This window comes from Zosterops lateralis (genome assembly GCF_965231275.1).
Source record: "Zosterops lateralis genome assembly, chromosome: 8".
In the NCBI taxonomy this organism is placed as follows: Eukaryota; Metazoa; Chordata; class Aves; order Passeriformes; family Zosteropidae; genus Zosterops; species Zosterops lateralis.
In genome coordinates this window covers 31,117,795-31,138,562 of record NC_139768.1, presented here as the reverse complement: position 1 = coordinate 31,138,562, position 20,768 = coordinate 31,117,795, and the positions used below count along the sequence as shown (strand labels likewise).

General features: G+C 44.2%; 1 protein-coding gene across 4 annotated transcripts in view; it reads right to left on the bottom strand.

Annotated features, from left to right (window-relative positions):
• The window catches only part of PCDH15 (protocadherin related 15), a gene marked incomplete at both ends in the record, with an annotated part of 270,634 nt that overhangs the window by 225,088 nt on the left and 24,778 nt on the right, over positions 1-20,768 (bottom strand). For 2 of the 4 annotated variants that reach the window (XM_083865853.1, XM_083865851.1), the window contains 2 exons: positions 18,636-18,701; positions 19,538-19,552. In XM_083865853.1, the coding sequence (XP_083721979.1) occupies positions 18,636-18,701; positions 19,538-19,552 (81 nt within the window). The remainder of the gene's footprint in view (positions 1-18,635; positions 18,702-19,537; positions 19,553-20,768) is intronic. The other 2 variants (XM_083865850.1, XM_083865852.1) reach the window with 1 other exon arrangement.

Sequence of the window (20,768 nt, the reverse complement as noted above, 5' to 3'; positions counted from 1 at the left end):
GGCCATTTCCTCTCATCCTATCTCCAGTTTCCTGAGGGAAGAGATCGACTCCATCTGGTTCCACCTTCCTTTCAGAGAGTTAAAGAGCAATAAGGTGTCTCCTCAGACAACAAGGTGACTCTCTCCTCAGCAACTTCACTGATTTTTGGGAGCTCATTAACAGCAGTTTTGAAGATCCCACAGTTGACTCTCATTCCAGTGTATCCCACACTCAACACCCCTCACGATTCACCAGGAGAATATTTCCACCAGACAAAGCTTGGACTAAATGGCTTCCAAGCTGTAATTCCCAGTTCTCTCTGGGTCAGTCACACAAAGGCAGCATTTTGAGGCTTGAACCCAAGTCCTCTGTGCCAAACCAGCCCATTTCTCTAAGAACAGGGGCTCAGACAACCAGTACAGGCAGCAGCTCCAAAATTGTTCTTCTCCACCTGAAATTATATTTATATCCTGCCACAGACAACATTTCCCCCATGCTCTTACCATGAAGAAACAAAATATTTCATGCTGGATCCAATTACGATGCAATCAATTTTAACTGATTCTGCTCTGAGTAGGCATAAATATTTCTCATAAAGGAAGTTAGGATAATTGATTGATTTAGATTAATAGAGAGAAAGTGAACTGTGTAACAAACAGCTGGGAATTAACTTTGTCCTTGCAAGCATGAAACAACACCAAAGGTCTCCCAGCCTTCAAATACATACAAATCAGAAAGGAAGAGGAGTTTTTCGAAGAGGGCAGAAAGATCCACTTAGCACAGCAGGGATTTAAAGGCTGGAACACCAACAACTTCCTACTGCCATAGTAATGACCTGTCAGCTTTGAGTTCCAGACACAGCTCTTGATTTCAGCTGCAAAAATGTCCATTTCTCTCTTTATGCTATGGCTTCAAAATCAAAGTCTAAGTTCTCTTATTTGTTTGTTTCCCCCATCATAATTATTATTTTAACATCAAATAAAGTGCCACACGCCCTTTTTTTTTTTTTCCTTTTTCTACTTTTTTTTTTTTTTTTTTTTTTCTCTTTCGGGTATTCAGTTGTTAATTGAATGACCACAACTGAGGGCTTGCTAACCAAAACCAGGAGTTTTTCCTTGTCTCCAGTTGGAAATTAACTGCATGAGCATAGCTGGAGATGAGTTCCTAACAGTGTCTTGTCAGGAACCAACGCACATGAGTACGTACGTTGTTGTCCCTTCCCTGGTGACTGGGTAAGCTTCCTTAAGCATCCACAGAAGATACACCTTCAAACCTCATCTGACCTTCAGCACAGCCTGGATTGCTCCTCAGAAAAAACATCTCAAAGGAACAGCAAAGGAGTGACCTACTGAGGCTTTAAGAATGGCCTTAAGGATAAAGAAATGAGGCAACATCTGTGCTGCAAATCCTTGGAAAGGAGCACCACCTAATGCTGCTTCCTGAGCAGGACAAGCTCCATAAATCCTTCACTTTGCTGTTTCCTAATAGCTGGAAATTCACCTCTGGTCAAAATAAATTCTATGGAAAGCTCCTAAAGAGGCTGATTGACATGAGGATCACAAAAACATTAATGCACTGGAAGGTGTTTGAAAGCCTCCTCTGTCAGCGAGAAGAAAACCCACCGCTGCCTTTTGGAAGAATCCCAAATTTGACAGAACCCCTAAACCTCTGTCACTCTGGCTGATGCAGTGCCAAGGGAGGCCAACTCCCAGCTAATGGCAGAAAAGGGAGAAGAGCCTTCTGCAGGGTCAGCACATTAAACACAGTCAGGTTCTGGGGTGGGCAACTCGACCATCATGGAAATACGCTGGGCTCCAAGAAAGCCATTCCCACTCTGGCACAGGACCTTGGAACTGCCATCAGATCCCATGAAAGCACCAGTCCTGCATTTACCATTTTTACAATAAACCCAAACCCAAACCAAACGAGAACCCCAGTGGAAACCATTACGAAAAAACCCCAATCCCACACCTCATATGTTTTCCCATGATATACATTCTGTGCTACTGTTTGCAGCTCCATCCATCACACCCACTGACTGTCCTGCCTCTTTCCTCTGGATTTGCCCACTCCTGACCAGGATACCCTGGCAGCCAGTCCCTGGGGCTGTTTGGTTCCTCTTTCCCATCAGCTGTAACACCACTGTAAATTACTGGCTGCAATTTGTGGTTTCAGGGGATAAATGAGATGAAGCAAGGCCTCACCACAGGGGAATGATGACACCTGCTAAGGTTGCCATGATGTTCTTCACAGAAGAAAAAAAAAAAGTTCTACGGGGGGTGTAATTAAGTTTCTCTCATCAAAGACTAAGATGTTTTTCATTAATTCTAAGGTTACATAGACATGTAACTCTCAAGGAAGAAATCGACCAAAAAAAAAAAAAAAAAAAAACCAAAAAACCACAAACAAACAAACAAAAAAAAACCAAACAAAAAAAAACCCCAAAAAAAAACCCTCCCAAGAGAAAATAATTTGATCAGGCAAAGCAAAGCAAACATTTAAGAAAAGAGAAGCCATTGAACACTATCAGAGATCACATAATCAGAGCTTTGGGTTGGAAAAAACCATAAAGCCCATCCAGTGCCATCCCCTGCCATGGGCAGGGACACCTCCCACTGTCCCAGGCTGCTCCAAGCCCCAAAGTCCAACCTGGCCTTGGACACTGCCAGGGATCCAGGGGCAGCCACAGCTGCTCTGGGCACCCTGTGCCAGGGCCTGCCCACCCTCCCAGGGAACAATCCCTGCCCAATATCCCATATATCCCTGTCCTCTGGTACTGGGAAACCACTCCCTGTGTCCTGGCTCTCCATCCCTTGTCCCAAGTCCCTCTCCATCTTTCCTGCCAGCACCTTTCGGTACTGGAAAGCCACACTGAGGTCACCCCAAAGCCTCTCCTCTCCAGCTGAACAATCCCAGCTGTCCCAGCCTTTCCTCCCAGCAGAGCTGCTCCATCACTCTGCTCATCCTGGCGCTTCCCCTGGATTCTCTTCAGGTGCTCCAGGTCCTCCTTGTGCTGGGCCCCAGGGCTGGGGCAGCTCTGCAGGTGGGGTCTCACAAATGTGAGACAGAGTTAAAGTCGATAATACCAGAGAAACAGAAGACTTGAAGAGAAACCTGTGACTGACCAGGTCAGACCCTTGCAAGCAGCTCTAAGATCTTCCACTGTTATGTTTCATAGTCAGCCAAAAGCCAGAGCTGGTGTAGCAGAACATCTCTGTCCAAAGGACAGAAAGGTCAGAAGCACTGTTTATAAAAACATCCATTTTCCAGCAGGAAGAGGTGACTTCAGCCACAAGATGCTGCTGAAACCCTGGTTACTGACACTGAGGCAGAGGACATGCCAAACCAGTGTAACAGTTCTGTGCCTCTGGTCCCAGCACGTGGATGTCTCCTGAAAGAGCCAAGAGTGCTCAGATCCCTTGGCAACAGTCCTGAAACAGGGAAAGCAAACACTGTGCTGTTCTTTAATCCCAGTAAATACACACATCAGCTGGAGGCTGATCCCAGGAAAAACAATGCAAAGAGACAGAGGAGACCAAATGCATGCTACAGGAGTATAATGCACTTATTAACATGGGACAATGGGGAATAAAGTACATAAAATTGGTTATTTGTAGTGAAATTACAAACCTGGAGAGCAGAGGGAATGCAACTTCCCAGATTTAAATATCCATGGCCTCGTATCACATAAGCTGATTATGAAACTATGAAAATAAACGGGATGAACATTAAATAGATTAAGAGCGAGTGAGCTGAGGTCTCAAAATGCAACCGGGAAGAAATCCCTGCATCAGCCACGTGCAAATACTCAGATCCAGTTCTGGGAATGGTTTGGAAATGCAGTGTCCTGATGGGGAAGGCTCTGGACACCACCAAGATGCTGCAGAGCCCCTCTTTCCTTTAGAGATGAAAAGAGTTGCAGGCTTTGAGCGCACTCAGGGCAAATACAGAAGTTCATGCCAGGCCCAGTTTACCTGCAGTACCTCCCTGCCATCCCTGCTGGAGGTGGGGCATTGTCCAGGGGCACTGACACAGGGTGTAGATGTATAACCGTGGGATAACGAGGGTGTGCCTGGCATTAGCAGAGCAATGGGGGAGCACCATGGGGTCCTGGGGGCCAAAAATCTGAAAGTCAAATTAATCCGAGTCCTCGGAGAGGAGTCCAGCCCAATATCCTAGAACCTTTGATTTCATCAGAAATGCTCTAAAACTCCCTATTTTTTTGTTTCATCAAGCAGAGACTGAGGAATGAGAGCCCCAGACTTGTGCTGCCTTGAGGCCCCAGGGCAAAACCGCTTTCACTGTGAAAAGAAGCCCAGCAAGCCTGGGTTCCCACCACGGGAAGAAGGAAGGAGAGTTTTCTTTCAGAAGAGGGATATTTTCCTTTAAAGGTGGGATACTTCCTTTACAAGTCAAATATATTCTTTTAGAAGTGGGATGTTTAACTTTCCAGGTGCTGTACCAACTACAGGGTGGGATTGTTCATTTATGATGATGGTGGTGATTGGGGAAAATAAACACTGTGAGGCTACAGCGACTTGATCATTTATTCAGCCCTTTTCCTTTTGCACTTCTCAGGCTCATCCCTGCACCCACCTAAGAGCAAGGTTTGTATTTTGGCTGGAGCTGGAGGCGTGTTCTGCTCCCCTAAGCCCCTGATGGCTTTGATGGGATGAGGCAGAGAAGGGTGAGAGGCTTAGCTCGGCTCACGGCTTTTTCCTTCTCCTCCATTTCTGGGTCTAACCTCACAGGCAGCACTCACAACCCAAAATTAGCCCAACTTCTAAAACTCAGAATGCACAGAGCTACTCCATGGATGCTCGTTATTCTTAAAGGCTAATTAGAGCTAATAAAAATAATATCCAAATGTTTGGGGCTCTGCCTGGCTGCTGAATGAGAAGGACGGTGCAAATCAGTACTGAAGGGAGAGCAAATGTGTAGTTTTTAATGTATTTTAATGTTTATTAATCCAGCAGAGACATCTGACACCCACCAGGCATGTTTTCAGATGGCTGAAAATTAACAGAGATCATGCCACTAATTATAAAAACAATTAAACAAAACCAAGGCAGCACATTTTAATTAAAGAATCTTCCCTTTTGTTGTTGTTTTATTTATTTTTTTTTAAATCTATGCCATGTCATATTTCAACAGCAAAAAAAATCCCAACCCAAAGCTCCAATGTGCTGTCAGTTGGGTGAAATTGCCCTTGAAAAAAAGCAGCCACTGTTTCCCATCTGTCTGCAGAATAAAGAATTAATGAAAGGAAACCCTCAGTCAATTTAAAAATAATGAGCCATCAATATGGAGCTGCTTCAGCTCTATCAAGCTGAATTAACAGCTCATGGTTTATTTTATTTTTGCCTCTGTTTCCTCTCTTTTTTAATGCTGTTTATACTACAGGGCAAAAAATCCTAAATTTCACACCTCCCAACCACTCAATTCCTTGTCTGGTTATAAACAGGTAAAATTTACTAACTTAAGTCAGGCCTAACCTTACTAAACCAGGAGTACAACTTCCCAGCACCTTTTTTTTTGATACCTGAACTCCAGGCAGGCATCAACCATGCCAAGGACTTGTGCAAAATCTGGCAGAAGCAAAGGAAGGGCCTGGAGCAGCTGGCTTACATGGGATAATTCTAACTGTAGGGATAATTCTAATGGGGCCCTAAATAAAAACAACTTAAACCCCTCAGGTGATGGAGGGAGCAGCTCCCTGAGCACCCTGGGTTCCAGGGAAGCACAACAATCATCCAGAACAGGCTGTGAGCGCACAGAAGGTGCCTTTACTCCTGTCACCCCACACTGAAGTTTGCACGAGCACTGCACTACCCAAGCAGGCAGAGCCCCACGCAAAGCTATTTATATACAATTTTATCACCTATTTCTCCTCTCCCCCTCTATGTTGACCCAGTGAAGCCCAACAAAGTTCATATATTTCGATTTAACGATGAAAAACACGTCCTGCCAATCCACCTCCTGTGCTGGCATTTACTGGTGCTCAGGAGCTGTTTGTAATCTTGTATTCTAACCACTATCAATTATCATAAAAAGGTTGAAGTCTTCACCTGCTGTTTGATAAATAATGCATGAGAGAGCTTAACAACAGGCAAGAAATAGCACTGCCAGATCTTTAACACTTAATATCCAGCCAGCCCTGGTCCCCAGGGACCTGAACAAAAAGCCTGTGCTCCAGGGGCAGAACCTTGGCAAAGGAAGGTACTTTACAAGTGCCTTTTACAGAGTTCCACAGATCAAAACCTGTGGTTTGCCTGAGATGTTGTTAATAAAATATCTGGAATAGCAGGAAGCTGCTTGAACTGGTATCATACGGCATTCCAAGGGGGAAAAATAACATCTCAATAACCTGAGAGCTCTGTGAGAACACTGATTAAACAAGGAGGTATTCCCCCAACTTAATGATTCTATGAATTCTATGATTCTAGGAAGTCCTTTTATGGAAATACATATTTCATTCCACCGTTACCGAGCTTTTTTCTTTATTTTTTTGTCCTTTTTTTTTTTTTTTTTTTTTTTTTTTTTTTTTTGTGCTCTTTATTTATTTATTTATTTATTTTAAACAGACAGCATCACCCTTCAGGCTCACTCTGAAGCTACACTACCAAAGAAAAGCAGCATATCCCTCCATTTCTGCTCCTCTCAGCCAGAGATTCTTAAAAACCAGAGTCCCCTGTGGGAAAGGTGCAAGGAATGAACACCCGTGGTGACAACATACCTTCAGGAAAAATGGTTTCTCACTGCTGAGATTAATTAAGTGCCTAGAGGGGCTTCAGCAGGAGGATTAATGCTGAACAAAAGCATGAAACAAACCCCATATGGTTGCTTAACCAATTTAACACGTTTTAAAACATTATGAGTTGATACTGATGGGATTTGAAAAGATTTTAATAACCCAGGGCAGTCCCTCAGCATCTCATGGCAGGTGGAGGGGAAGCAGGAAATCCCTCCCAAAAGCCTGGAGTAAACACAGCAGGATGAGCCCAGCCTGTGGATCCCCAGCAAAGAACTCCCCTGTTCTGCTGCACACACAGACACAGGGAAATGCAGATCATGATAGTCCCAGGCTGGAAAAATCCAGTGGAGTACAGCTGGAAATTGGGGAAACCACATGAATTTTTTGACCAGAGCTTTGCTTTTACAAGAGAAGTGGGAGAAACTAGCTGCAATCTTTTGTGGCCAAGGGGAGGCAAGGACAAGGCAAGGGTCCTTCATGGCCAAGGGGAGGCAAGGACAAGGCAAGGGAAGGAATGGTTTCAAGGACATTCCTGTAGGAGAGATGGATGCTGACAGCCCATTGAGGGTGTGGGGTCTCACAGAGAAACGGGCTCTGTGGGATAACAGGCTTAATATATATTTTTAAAAGGTCAAGAGTAAAAAATCAAAGACCAGAAAATTCCTTCAGCAAATAAGTAACAACAAATGGGCTTTCACTCACCCAATTTAGAAAGCCAAACAAAAAACTCAAAGCTTTTCTTTCCCACAAAAAACCCGGGGGGAGAACAGGAGTGGGTAGGAAACTACACCATAAACATCAACCATTTGGTGACCCTCTTTCCTTCCTTCACTGGAAACTTCTTACTATCTGAGGAGATACAGTGCACAAAAAAACTCATTCAATTCTAATCCGAAAAGACAGATAATTCAATTTTTGCCTCAAAATAGTTGCTAAAACATCTGGAAGTAGAGGTATACCTCTTGTTCTGATGCAACAACCACATCATGGAGTGGTTTGGGTTGGAAAGGACCCCCTCTTGTTCCACCCTCTGCCATGGACACCTTCCATTATCTCAGGTTGCTCCAAGCCCCACCCAACCTGGCCTTGGACACTTCTATGGCTGGGAGCCCTCAGGGGACCCAGACAAAGCCAGAAGGGAATTCCCCAGGGGTCTCTGATCTGTGGGACAAGCACAGGAAATTCTGAAAAGGGAAACAGATAAAAAGTGACCTTTGACAGATAGGAAGAGCAACTCACAACTTAGAAAGAAATTGGGATATTCAACATTTAATTGGAGTGAGGGACCATCATTCCTAAAAGAATCCCCAAAGGGTTTTAGTAAGATTTTTGTTTGTAAAAGGGATGAGACACAAAGGTGTTAACAGAGGGAGCAACCAGGTGAAAAATCACAGATCATTAATGCTGGAAAGTCCTCTGAGACCATTGAGTTCAACTGTTAACTCAGCACTTCCAAGGCCAACACTGACCCATGTCCCCAAGTGTCACAACCATGTGGCTGTGACATCCTTCCAGGGATGGGTGGATTTGCCACTGCCCTGGGCAGCTGTGCCAGGGCTGGACAACATTTCCAGGGAGGAATTTTCCCAATATCCAGCCTCAGCACTGGCACAGCTTGAGGCCCTTTCCCCTTGTCCTGTCCCTGTTCCCTCTCCAGCTTCCCCCTCATGTCAGGGAGTTGTGGATGGGCTGCCCTGAGCTTTCTTCTCTTCACCAGACTTGAGAATTATCCACCAGAAACCTCAGAGAGGGGAAGAAACAGCCCATGGGCCAGCACTGCATCCTCTCCCCCAGCCCCTTGTGTGCTGGGTGGAACTATTGGAAACACTTGGATGCATCAAACAGAGGGTGTGAAGCTGCATGTGAGGGGAAACAGGATCAGTAACCAAAAAAAAAAAAAAAACCAACCCAAAAAAACCCACAAAAACAAAAAGAAAAATAAAAAGAAAAGGAGAAGAAACAAAAAACCAGCAAAACACACAGACAAACTTGAAAAGTGAGGTGGTTCTCCCTGTGGCTGCTTTCCTCAGGGATGCCCTTTCTAGAAACTATTAATTCCTTGCATGGAAGATAATTTGTCACAGAACTGCTCTTTTAAACTTCATCCTGTTGTGAAAGTGACAAAATAATAGGCCCAACACGAATGCTCAGCAGTGCATTTCAGAAGCAACATGTGCCAGGTTTTTCATTGGGCTCGTAAACCATCCTGAAAAATAAAATTTTATGCCTGGTAGCAGCAAAGTATAATTATTCTTCTGAGAAGAACTAATATATATTTGGGAAAAAACTCAGTAAAGTATTCATAGATCATAGAATGATTTGGATTGGAAAGAAACTCAAAGATGATGTAGTTCCATCAGCCTGCAATGGACAGGGACACCTTCCACTGTCCCAGGCAGCTCCAAGCCCAAAAGTCCAACCTGGCCTTGGACACTGCCAGGGATCCAGGGGCAGCCACAGCTGCTCTGGGCACCCTGTGCCAGGGCCTGCCCACCCTCCCAGGGAACAATTCCTGCCCAATATCCCGTCCAGCCCTGCCCTCTGGCACTGGGAAGCCATTCCCTGTGTCCTGTCCCTCTATCCCTTGTCCTGGAGCCCCTTTAGGCCCTGGCAGGGACTCTGAGCTCTCCCTGGAGCCTTCTCCTCTCCAGGTGAGCACCCCCAGCTCTCCCAGCCTGGCTCCAGAGCAGAGGAGCATCTCCATGGCCTCCCCTGGGCTCTCTCCAGCAGCTCCAGGTCCCTCCTGTGCTGGGCCCCAGGGCTGGGGCAGCTCTGCAGGTGGGGTCTCACCTGAGCCCAGGGGCAGAGGGGCAGAATCCCCCCTCCCCTGCTGCCCACACTGGGGCTCAGCCCAGGGCACGGGGGGTTCTGGCTCCAGCTCTCACCCCCAGCACCCCCAGGTCATTCTCCCAGGGCTGCTCCAGCTGCTCATCCCCTTGATTGATCCCAGGGGTTGCCCTGATCCCACTGTAGCATCAGCACTTGGCCTGGTTAATCTCCCTGAGATTCTTGCCCCTCCAGATCAGAACTCCCCCAAACATCTCCAGAAAAAAAATGAGCTTATCAAAAAGAGAAAATGATCCCCAGGACTGGGGTAATGGTATAACTCAGAGATAGCCAGAAGGTCCAGACTTAATGATTTATTTTAATCAGGCCCTATGTTCCTAAACAATTGTGTCAATAGGATAAAAATGTGGAATAGCAGAGTAATGATGAAAAATGATGGTTGAATAAAGGAGGAAAAATTTCTCAGAGCCATGGAGCAGAACATTTGGCTTGATTAGCATGACTTTGAAAATCTAAAAGGATACAAGGAGCTTTCACATGAGACTGTGTAACAAAACAAACCAACAAATATAATTTATGTTTGAGCCAAGCAGGGCTTTGAAATCCATCATTTATTGAATTATTTTACTGTTCCAAGCACTCTGCTGTTCAAAACAAGCAATAACTTAAGTGTGATTCTTATTAGTGATTCGAAGTTGGAATAAAGAGAAAAATTCTGATGTTTTGGAGCAATCTGCTTAAAAACACAGTGCATATGAGGGAGAAACATATTATCCATGAATTGCTAAGCAGTTACCCACCATTTTAAAATCAAAATAAAATTAGTGCAATTAACGGAAGCTGGGACAGGACCATTATAAAGCCCTTTCCCCCCATGTTTTCCCCTTCCCATCCCCCTTTTTGAGAGGGAAGGGTTTGAAGGGTTATGAAAACACTGAGGACAGCTCATTACTCACCTGGTCCAGATACATGCTCCCAGTGCCATATCCAGACACATGTTGAAGAATGGGAAATGCAAAGCCATACCTGCTCACCCAGGTGTGAAAAGGGATTGGGGTTATATCATCACTTTAAATGGAAATTTCGGTGAGGTTTCCTTGGAAGGAAGTAATTTTTCAAAAGCATGCCTGGCTTACAGAGAGCATCTCAGAAAAGTAATGGGAATTTTGTCCTGGGGGACAGACTTCCCAAGATTCTCAGGCACCTCCCAAAGGGACACAAGATCCCAGGCTGGCTGAGGCTGAAGGGAGCTCAGTGGGCACCTGGTGCCACCTCCCTGCTTCAGCAGGGGAACAGAGGGCACAGCATTGTGTTCAGATGGGTCTGGAATATCCCCAGGGAGGAGAACCCACGTCCTCTCTGAGCATGGACCAGGCTCTGCTCTGGGGGGCCCAGCAATGGCACCAGAGGAACAGGCAGGAACTGATGCTCAGGAAATTCCACCTGGACGTGAGGACAAACTTCTTCCCTGTGCAGGTGCCACAGTTACTCAGCTTCTCAGTTGCTGGATCTTCTATAGATTCTTTATATCCCTGTTGTGCTCCAGAGGGAAGCAGGGAGGGGCCCACCCTGCCTGGTCAGCACCCTTTGCATCCTGCTCCCTGGGTACTGCCATGGGACTTGCGTGCAAACCTTCCCTCTTCCAGCACTTCCACAGCCCTTTGGCACCACCAGCTCTCATTTTTAGTGTGGTTTTGTCCATTTTAATCAAACACTTCATTTCCCAACAAGGTAAGGTGGGGAATTCTTTTGGCAGAGAAGAGACAGGAGGAGAGCAGTTTGAGGGGCCCATCACACTGCAGAATGTGCTACCTGGACTTGGAAAAGAACTGATGTGGCTCCAAACATTCACATGGGGATATGGGAAAGAAACTCCTCCCTGTAAGGGTGGAGAGGCCCTGGAAGGTGCCCAGAGCAGCTGTGGCTGCCCCTGGATCCCTGGAAGTGTCCAAGGCCAGGCTGGACAGGGCTTGGAGACACCTGGGATAGTGGAAGGTGTCCCTGCCCATGGCAGGGGTGGACCGGATGGGCTATAAGGTCCCTTCAAACCCAAACCAGTCTAGGATTCCTACACAAGACTCAGCTGAACAAAGGTGAATTTTGAGAGCTGAGTTGGCTCAGCAGAGCCCCAGCAGGTCCAAAAAGCTGATTCCAGACTGAGCATCTCCAATTCCCAAGTACCAGGAGAGCTGAGAATTTTGGAAAGGGAGCACTTGGCCATAGAGCTCACCAGAGCTGAGGGAAGAGGGACAAATGGATTCAGAGCTCCAGGGCAGAAATTCCATCATTTGACAAAGAATTCACATAAAAGACCTTTTCTCAGAAAGGAGCAGATCCATTTTCTCTGACATCAATGTCACACCTTTGCTGGAGGAATGAGAGGAAACCTGAGCTCTCAGGACTGGGACAGCTCTGTGGGAGTCATTGCCATGGGACAGCAGACCCAGGCAGACCTTTCCTGGGAGCTGGTTGGAGCAGCCTCCCCCAGACTTATCAACCCTGCTTTGGGCTCTGTTTATACTCCAAAATTAAAGCAATACCAAAACACTTGGAAAGCATGGTGCAGTTCTGAACATCAATCCCAAATATCACCTCCCACTCCCTGGAGCAAAACTTATTTTAAAAAGCCTTAAAATGTATCAAATCTTCCAATTCTTGCACTGCTTTACTGGGACTGTGAAGGAGAAGACAATCAAAGAGCATTGCTACTGAAATGACATTTGATGTTGCAGAACTATGTGGAAGAAATAATCAGGGAAATATGCAGTTCTTTATTGGCAAAGGTAAATAGGCACCCTGGGAATATGAATGGATCACGTCCCATAATTTGAATAATTTATTCTGACTACTCAAACTGTCATAGATGAGCTGTTCAGAAAAATTCCAGTCACTCCGAGGAGAATTTCCAATTAAAGAGGAAATCCCAAACACATTCTGAAAAGGCCTCAGCAGTACAGAGCGGAATCCTGATCCACAATAATTACCCCTACCTCAAAACGGAGTTAAATTCCTGATTTTGGCCATTGAAACATCACTTCTCTCATCCCTGAAGGTAATTCAAGGACTTCTGTTCCACTTCTCCCAAGCACACCAACACCAGGTTAGAATATCTGTCCAGACAGCTGACAGCACAAAAATGATTAAATATTCCCAACTCTATCCCTATTTTCTATCCTTAAGAATTAATCAGTTTCTAAAAGGACAACTTTTCTCTACTGCTCCCACCCCAGATTATCTCCTGCATTTTCAAACTTTGATTTTATTTTTTTAAGACATCATTAAAAAAAAACAAAACTGAAAGAGGAGAATTCCAGAGATCTTTAACAACATCTCTGCTTAAGTCGCAACCACTGCTGATGTGCTGATAAATAGAAAAATAAATTGATCCATTTTATAGCTTCCTCAGTCTTTACACATTTGTCCTACACGAAAAACATGAGAATTTAAATCCGTGGCATAAACCAGCATTAGACACCAAATTGATTCATTACTTCCCAATGAAATCCTTAATACCCAAATCTGGGGAACACATCACTTAGGAACAGAAATGAACAAACAGGCTGGAATGAAGCAAAAATAATTTCCATAAATTTCGTCCTCTTCTCACATCTCATGAATTTATAAACTAAATCAAATTGTCAGGAAAGAAGTGATACTTCCTCGTGCACATTTTGATTGAAGCACCTGCAGGCAGAGTTGAGAAGCAACACCTATGAGCCAACTGCTGACATGAAAAATGGGGAAAAAACATAAATAGGAGCTATAAAAAAATAAAAAAATATTCCACATTTCATCTCATTGAAGTAATTCATTAGCTGAGTAAATTATGGAGGAAATTGTGGCCAGTTCTTGGACCAGAGCATTTAGAAAAATAAACTAAGTCAGCTACAACTGGGTGTCTCTTGATTCCCTGGCACTTGCACCCTGTCACAGGCTCCCCACTCCCAGCCAGGGAGGCAGCAGCAGGAAGTCCTGTCCCAACAACTTTTGACTGTTCATTGTCACCAGTGGATTTCTATGGCCCAATTTAATCTCTTTCTCTAAGTCTAATCAGCATATTCCTAAACAGCACAGGAATGCTTTGAACAATCCAGAACTAGAGACAGTACTTCTCACAGCACCACAGGGTCTGGGTTGGAAAGAAACTCAAAGATGATTCAGTTCCATCCCCGTTCCACAGGCAGGGACACCTTCCACTGCCCCAGGCTGCTCCAAGCCCCAAAGTCCAGCCTGGCCTTGGACACTGCCAGGGATCCAGGGGCAGCCACAGCTGCTCTGGGCACCCTGTGCCAGGGCCTGCCCACCCTCCCAGGGAACAATTCCTGCCCAATATCCCATCCAGCCCTGCCCTCTGGCAGTGGGAAGCCATTCCCTGTGTCCTGTCCCTCCATCCCTTGTCCCCAGTCCCTCTCCAGCTCTCCTGGAGCCCCTTTAGGCCCTGGCAGGGGCTCTGAGCTCTCCCTGGAGCTTCTCCTCTCCAGGTGAGCACCCCCAGCTCTCCCAGCCTGGCTCCAGAGCAGAGGAGCATCTCCATGGCCTCCCCTGGGCTCTCTCCAGCAGCTCCAGGTCCCTCCTGTGCTGGGCCCCAGGGCTGGGGCAGCTCTGCAGGTGGGGTCTCACCTGAGCCCAGGGGCAGAAGGGCAGAATCCCCCCTCCCCTGCTGCCCACACTGGGGCTCAGCACAGGGCACGGGGGGTTCTGGCTCCAGCTCTCACCCCCAGCACCCCCAGCTCCTTATCCTTTTAGAGCAGCATCCATAGGAAACCTCCAGGCTCCCAAATGAGCCCAGGGATGAGCAGATGGAGCAGCCCTGTGATGTGGCACAGTCAGTGTTCAGCCCCTGGTAGCAGCCACGTAGGGCACACAAATCAATACAAATCCACTCCTCCCGTTGGAGTTTACCCAGAACCTTCCACAGGAGTAACAAGTTCTGACAGAAGTTGCTCAATCTGGCATCTATTGGATCTAACGGATCACCTCTCTTCCTTCATAAAAACACAAAGCCAGAACAAACTCCATAGATCGAGGCCTAATTTGAGCATATGCTATTATGGGTTTGGGCCTGATCCAGCTCAGGTTTGTGCTGCAGGCTAATCTAATGTCTTAGACCTGGGATTAATGAGCACAGAACAGCATCAGCACCCAGAGATTCAGCAAAACACTGCTGAGACTCATCACCAGAATCACATCATCCACCTTGAACTGCACCCTGAGCTGGAAAAGCCAGACTGGGTCTAGACCCTCAGCCTACAAGTGGCCAGATTTAATTCCAAGGTTTATTTATTGTCTGCAACACCTTAACTTAAATCTGCACACCACAACACCTCTCTATTTCCAGACAAAGCAGATCCTGGGTTGGTGAAGATAAATTTGAAAAGGATGTTCAAAAGCTGGCCAAAAACATCCATAAACACTTTAGGGAGCTGTAAGATTGTCTAAAGATGTGGGGGAAATCTATGTGTGGGCAGAGAGGCATAAAGACAATGGCATGAACTAGATTAAAAATCATCTGAAGCACTTTCTCCCTGGAAACATCTCCCAGGAATGATAACAACATATAGACTAATAATTTGAATTTTTTCTATTATAGAAATTCTACATAAAATAGTGCACCAAATAAAAGCAAAATGCAAAGAGTCCTCAAAGTTCCTCTATGGGGAAAATAAGAAAAATCAAGACAAAATCACAGTTTGGTGTCTTTCCACGTTGCAAACTTGGGAAATGCTGTTTTCAGAATCCCCTGAAATGGTAAAACTAAGATGTCTCTCCTTCATAAAGCTGATCTTTGAATGAAAGGAAGCAAAAGATGAAAGTATTTTTGTTTAAAACTAAAGAGTGAGATGCTCACAAAGGCAATACATGAAAAAAATGAAATCATTTAAATTGGAAAACCCCTCTAAGGCTGAAGCACCTTCAAGTCATTAATTCATCCTTATTCCTGAAACAGGAGGGGAAATTAGGAAATGAACATCGAGCCACAGCTCTTAAGGAATGCATTTCTTGATACACCTGTGCTAGGTCACAGCAACCTTCCAACTGGATTTTATTAAACAACTTTTCCCCTTAGCCAAAATGCCTGGGATAGCAGTACTCTTCCTTCTTTGGGGCTCATTAGTTCAATTCCAGCCTGGTGGTCACTGAACATTTAATTGTCTAATGACTATTCAGAGTCATCACTCCCAGTCATTATGAGCACATCTGAGCCCACCTCTGGAGGGATTTTGCACCTCTGGGGACATTTTCTTCAATCCCTGTTGATTGTCCCTGAAAATCCAAGTTAAATCAATTTGGACCAGCATGGAAATCATCAATGTGCCTCAGCAATCAGGTCCATTCTTCCAGTATTACATATAATAAAACTTAAAATAGATTAGTCCAACAGAATTAAGGGAAAAAAAAAAAAAACCCACAGCTTTGTTTCCTGCACTTTTGTGCCCTATTTGCCATGGGGGTTTATGGAAAGGGATCTGTAGCACAGTCACACAACCCTTGCCTCCCCAGGAAGTCAGGCTGACAAAAGGTTGCTGCTGAGAGACCAGGAAGATGAAAAGGTGGAAGAATAACACTTGATCCACCTACAGTCATGAAAGCTGCACTTCCTTGTGTCAGACATCCCCAAGGAACATGGAGGGAAGAGAGCAGGAGGTTTTGGGATTTGCTCCTGTTATTCATTAGGACACTCACACCATCATAAGGGAACCAGGGAGAAAAAACCCACCAAAATAAAATCAAAGCACACCAACACTGGCTGGTTTTTCTAGGATGGGAAAGATCAGAAAGCATTCCTAACTCTGGAATGTTTTTGTTCTGGATGGAACACCAAGACACCAGTTCCTATTTGTCCTCACATTAGAGGAATTCACTTTGGTCTGCTTGCTTCCTCTATCCCAACCTCTGCTTTCTCTTCCAAATTTTAATTTAATCTCTAAATCTTTAAATCTTGCCTTGTAGAAGTCCTTCCCCAAGAGTATACTTTCCATCAAAAAGCCTGCCCAAAGATTCAAAGCCCTTGAGAATTTCAGGCTGCTTATTTGAAGGGAAAAAGCATGGATGACTCCACACGGAAGCCTCCAAACACTTGAGGTACACTGGCAATGAGAAAGTCTGACTTAGGAATAAAGCTCATTCAGTCTTTAAAACAAGTTAAAACCAAGTCTCAAATCCAGTAATTAAATTTAAAAAAAAATTCCAAGGGTGAAAAGAACTCTCAGCCTATAAAAATCGTTGAGAAAAATTCAGTTTTGCTGTTAATATGATCTGAAATGCTATCACCTAATTCAGTTCAACACAGGGAATATCATAAAATAATTCATTTATTCCTTAAGAAAGGTCAAGTTCGCTCCTTCCAGGATTGCTCACATGAGCACAATTATAATGTAATTTACTATTGTACCTAAATTACTTGATATAGAGAGATATTCATCCCATGGCAGGAAACTGTCAAATCTTAACATCTCTGCTCATCTCAAGAAGATCTTTAAAGGTCAGGCACGGTACCTGTGTGCCTGACTATGAAAACAAGCAACAGTTTTTTTGGGAAAACGTTTTTATTCCTTGAGATTTGCCGGTCTCTGGCTTCCTGTGAATTAGGAATGATTGGGCTCAATGTGCCATGGCACAATGGAACTAAATATCTATTTCTTAAGAGCAGGATTTTCTGTTTAATTGTGTTGCCAGAACACAATGACCACATGCACTGATGGAATGAAATGTCCCAGCCACCATTTTGAGATCTTCGTCCCTCAGAAAAGCCATTCCAACCTCAACAATAGGCCCTTGGAAGCAACAGGGTCATTCAAAAACTAAAAAAAAGAGATGAGATTTCACACTTTAGTGATCTAGAAACATATTTGTGTAGGCTAGAACAAAATTAGGTAGATTTTTATTTCTGCATCTCTTGGAAATCCTAATATAAGATTTGGCCACTAGAAACGTAGAACACCATGAATTCCTTATTAACTTTTATATCACAGACTGAGTTGGGTTGGAAAGGGCCTCAAAGCTCATCTCATTCCAACTCCTTTGCTGTGGGCAGGAACACCTCCCACTAGACCAGGTTGCTCCAAGCCCTCTCGAGCCTGGCCTTGGACACTTGCAGGGATGGGGAGTCCACAGCTTCAACCTCTCCTTCTAAAAGGTTTTCACAAAGATTTTTTGATGGCAAAGCTGGTTTGGATTTATTTACAACCCCTTTCCACAAATAGAACACATCAGGATACATCAGCAGCTTGTCAAGAACCAATATATCCAATTCAAAGAGCAAATCCAGCTTTGTAGCCCTCCTCTGGACACTCCAGAATGCAGAGGAAACCACCCCAGGAGGAGGGAGAAGAGCCTGGTTTTAACAGCCACCCCAGTACCAGTGCTTTTCAGCACGTGAGTGTATTAAAAATTGGTTTATTGTGGAGTTTTACCCATAAGTGCATTTATCCATCTGATTTTGAGCAACTCCAACAAGGAATTCCTCCTGGAATAACAGCAAAGCAGTTCCACCAGCATGACCTGGCTTTATTCACTATCTCAAGCACCCAAATCTGATAAACCACAACCACACACAGCACAAAAACAGGCCGAGCTCGCAAGGCTAAAAAAATAAACCCTAAACATACAGAATAAAAAGCAGGAAAGAGTAGTAACTTACTCTCAGGAGTAACAGCTGATTGTAACAGGGTAAAGCACTTCATCCCATCACAGTACTCTGTATAAATGCAATCCTCAAACCACAGATCAACAATCTTAAGAACTCTATGATTTGTCAGGAGAATTAAAATACTGGAAAAATGGGACATTCATTTTCTTTGAAATTTCCGTGACTACAACCAAGTTCTTCCATTTCAGAGGTGGCCATAAACCCATGTTCTTAAACTTAAAAGGAACCAACAAACAACCTTCCAAAAGCCACATGGGAAACCCAGAAGACCATGTTGCTTACGCTCCTTTCATGCTGCAGAGTAAAATTTCAGCTTTACCCAAACAAACCCAAATACTGATCGGAACTTTGTCCTCTGGTACCATCCCGCTGACTTAAGAAAAATTAAGAAAGTCTATTTGCCACAGGGGCCTCAAAGACTGGTTATAAATAATTTGTGTCATAAATAATTGTGCAGCACTCACCGTTGCGACTCTCCTCGTCAATGGGAACTATTGTGGCTGGAGGACCTGTTCTGGCCAACTTGCAATCTATAAAGATGAAAAAACGAGTTATTTCTCATTCCAAAAGTAGGATCTCAGGGGCTTTGTTGTTGGAGTTTTCTTTAAAGTCAGCATATTTGGCATGCTGAATGCAAGTTTTCCCTTAAATGTGATGCAGATATGAGCTACAACTGATAGTACAGTTACACTCACAAAGGTTCAAAATCAGAGCTGTTTGCTTATCCCTTACTCAGAGAAACTTCATAAACCAAGGTAGGATGTGATGACAAAATATCTCAGGCATGATCCATATTTAAAACACCTGAACAGCAAAAACGTTGTGTGGTTTTTCCTCTTCCTTTGCATGTCATGATTCAAGGAATGGTTTGGGTTGGAACGGACTGTAAATCCCATCTCATTCTCTGCCCCTGCCATGGGCAGGGACACTTTCCACTATCCAGGTTGCTCCAAGCCCCATCCAGCCTGGTCTTGGACACTTCCAGGGATCCAGGGGCAGCCACAGCTGCTCTGGGCACCCTGTGCCAGGGCCTGCCCACCCTTCCAGGGAAGGATTGTTGTCACCATGATCCAGTTGGATGGCTACACTAATGAATCTGTTTGTGTCTTGCTCTAGAGATCCCACCAGGAATCTCAGTGTCTGTCAAGACACAGGGAGCACAATGGTAATTTAACACAAAGAAATAACAAAGGAATGATTAAAAGGTATAAATCATAATTAAAGCTTCACAACGGAAACAAACATAATTTGAATTTAATTGCAACAAAAAGGATCTACTTAGTGAATGGAATTTTAATAACTCTAAGGAGAACACAAATGAAAAGCAGATGAGCAATGTTCAGGAAGTCATATTTTGCCATCTTACCCTCATATTGCCAGTCTGGAGTCAAAGGTTTAGAGTCATCAATGGAAGCAGAGCAGAATAACGAAAGAAAATAAGTAAGAGTTTGTTGGTTTACTCAAAAGAGAGATTCAAAGATATCAAGCAGTACATGCAGAGCTAGCAAATGTGTAAGTGGAGCTTTAAAATACATAAAAGCATGATCATCACATGTGATGACTGTTTTAGGACCAACCAGGTTTTCTACATTCAAGAGCAGAAAACCACTACCCCCTTTAAAGCACATGGAAATAATTGTTCATTAGGAAAAGGTTTTAATTTTCCAAGAGCCTCATTGACTCAGTGAGAAAAAAGTCAACCATTCTCCTTCCCAATTCACCATGCAGGATTATTTGAAATTGCCCATGATTTAATAGACTTTAGGAGACTTTTATAGACTCTGATACACACCCCAACCAAAACCCATTTGTGTGAAATGGTACCCTCCAATCAAGTACCAGACTCGAAATAGGAAAGACATAGTCAGGTATTACTGGTTTGTTTTCGTTTTTTTGAGGTGTATGTTTTACATACAAATCCCAAAAGAAAATCATCTGTAAATTAAACAGAAGAATGAGCTGAGCTAAATTCCATTTCCCATCTTATGGTAAAAAATTACACATTTGTCGACTTCAAAGGACCCACACTGCAGCTCCTTACAGCTTCTAATTACCCCAGCAGAGACAAGCCCTCCAAAGGGAGGTGAGAACAGTGATGCATTTCTCAGATCTCCCTTTAGGTGAAGCCCCTAAAGGACATGTCTACAACACTGGGTTTTCCTCCAGCAGCAGCTTTGTGTTGCCCCTGAGGAGTTATCCACCCTGGAGATATCCACCACCATCCTGGGTTTGCTGCCACAGAGTCATTCAGGTTGGAAAAGACCTCCAAGATCACCAAGCCCAACCTGTGAGCAAATACCTCTGTGCCCACTTCACCATTTCAAAGTGCCTTAGGCAGTCTAAATAAAATTATTAATGCATGAACTCTCCCTCCCTACTCCTTTCATTCTTATATGGTCTACTTTGATACATAACAATTGAAAATTTTCAGTTTGGTTGGTTTTTAAGAATTAAATTAACTATTATTTTATTTTAGAGCTTTTTGTTTTTGCAGGCATTAATAGATCAAATAAATCACCTGGAAAACCACATCTTTCATACCATTGTACTTTCCTACGAGCACATTGTGTGGGAAGATAAGAAATGTTTGCATTATC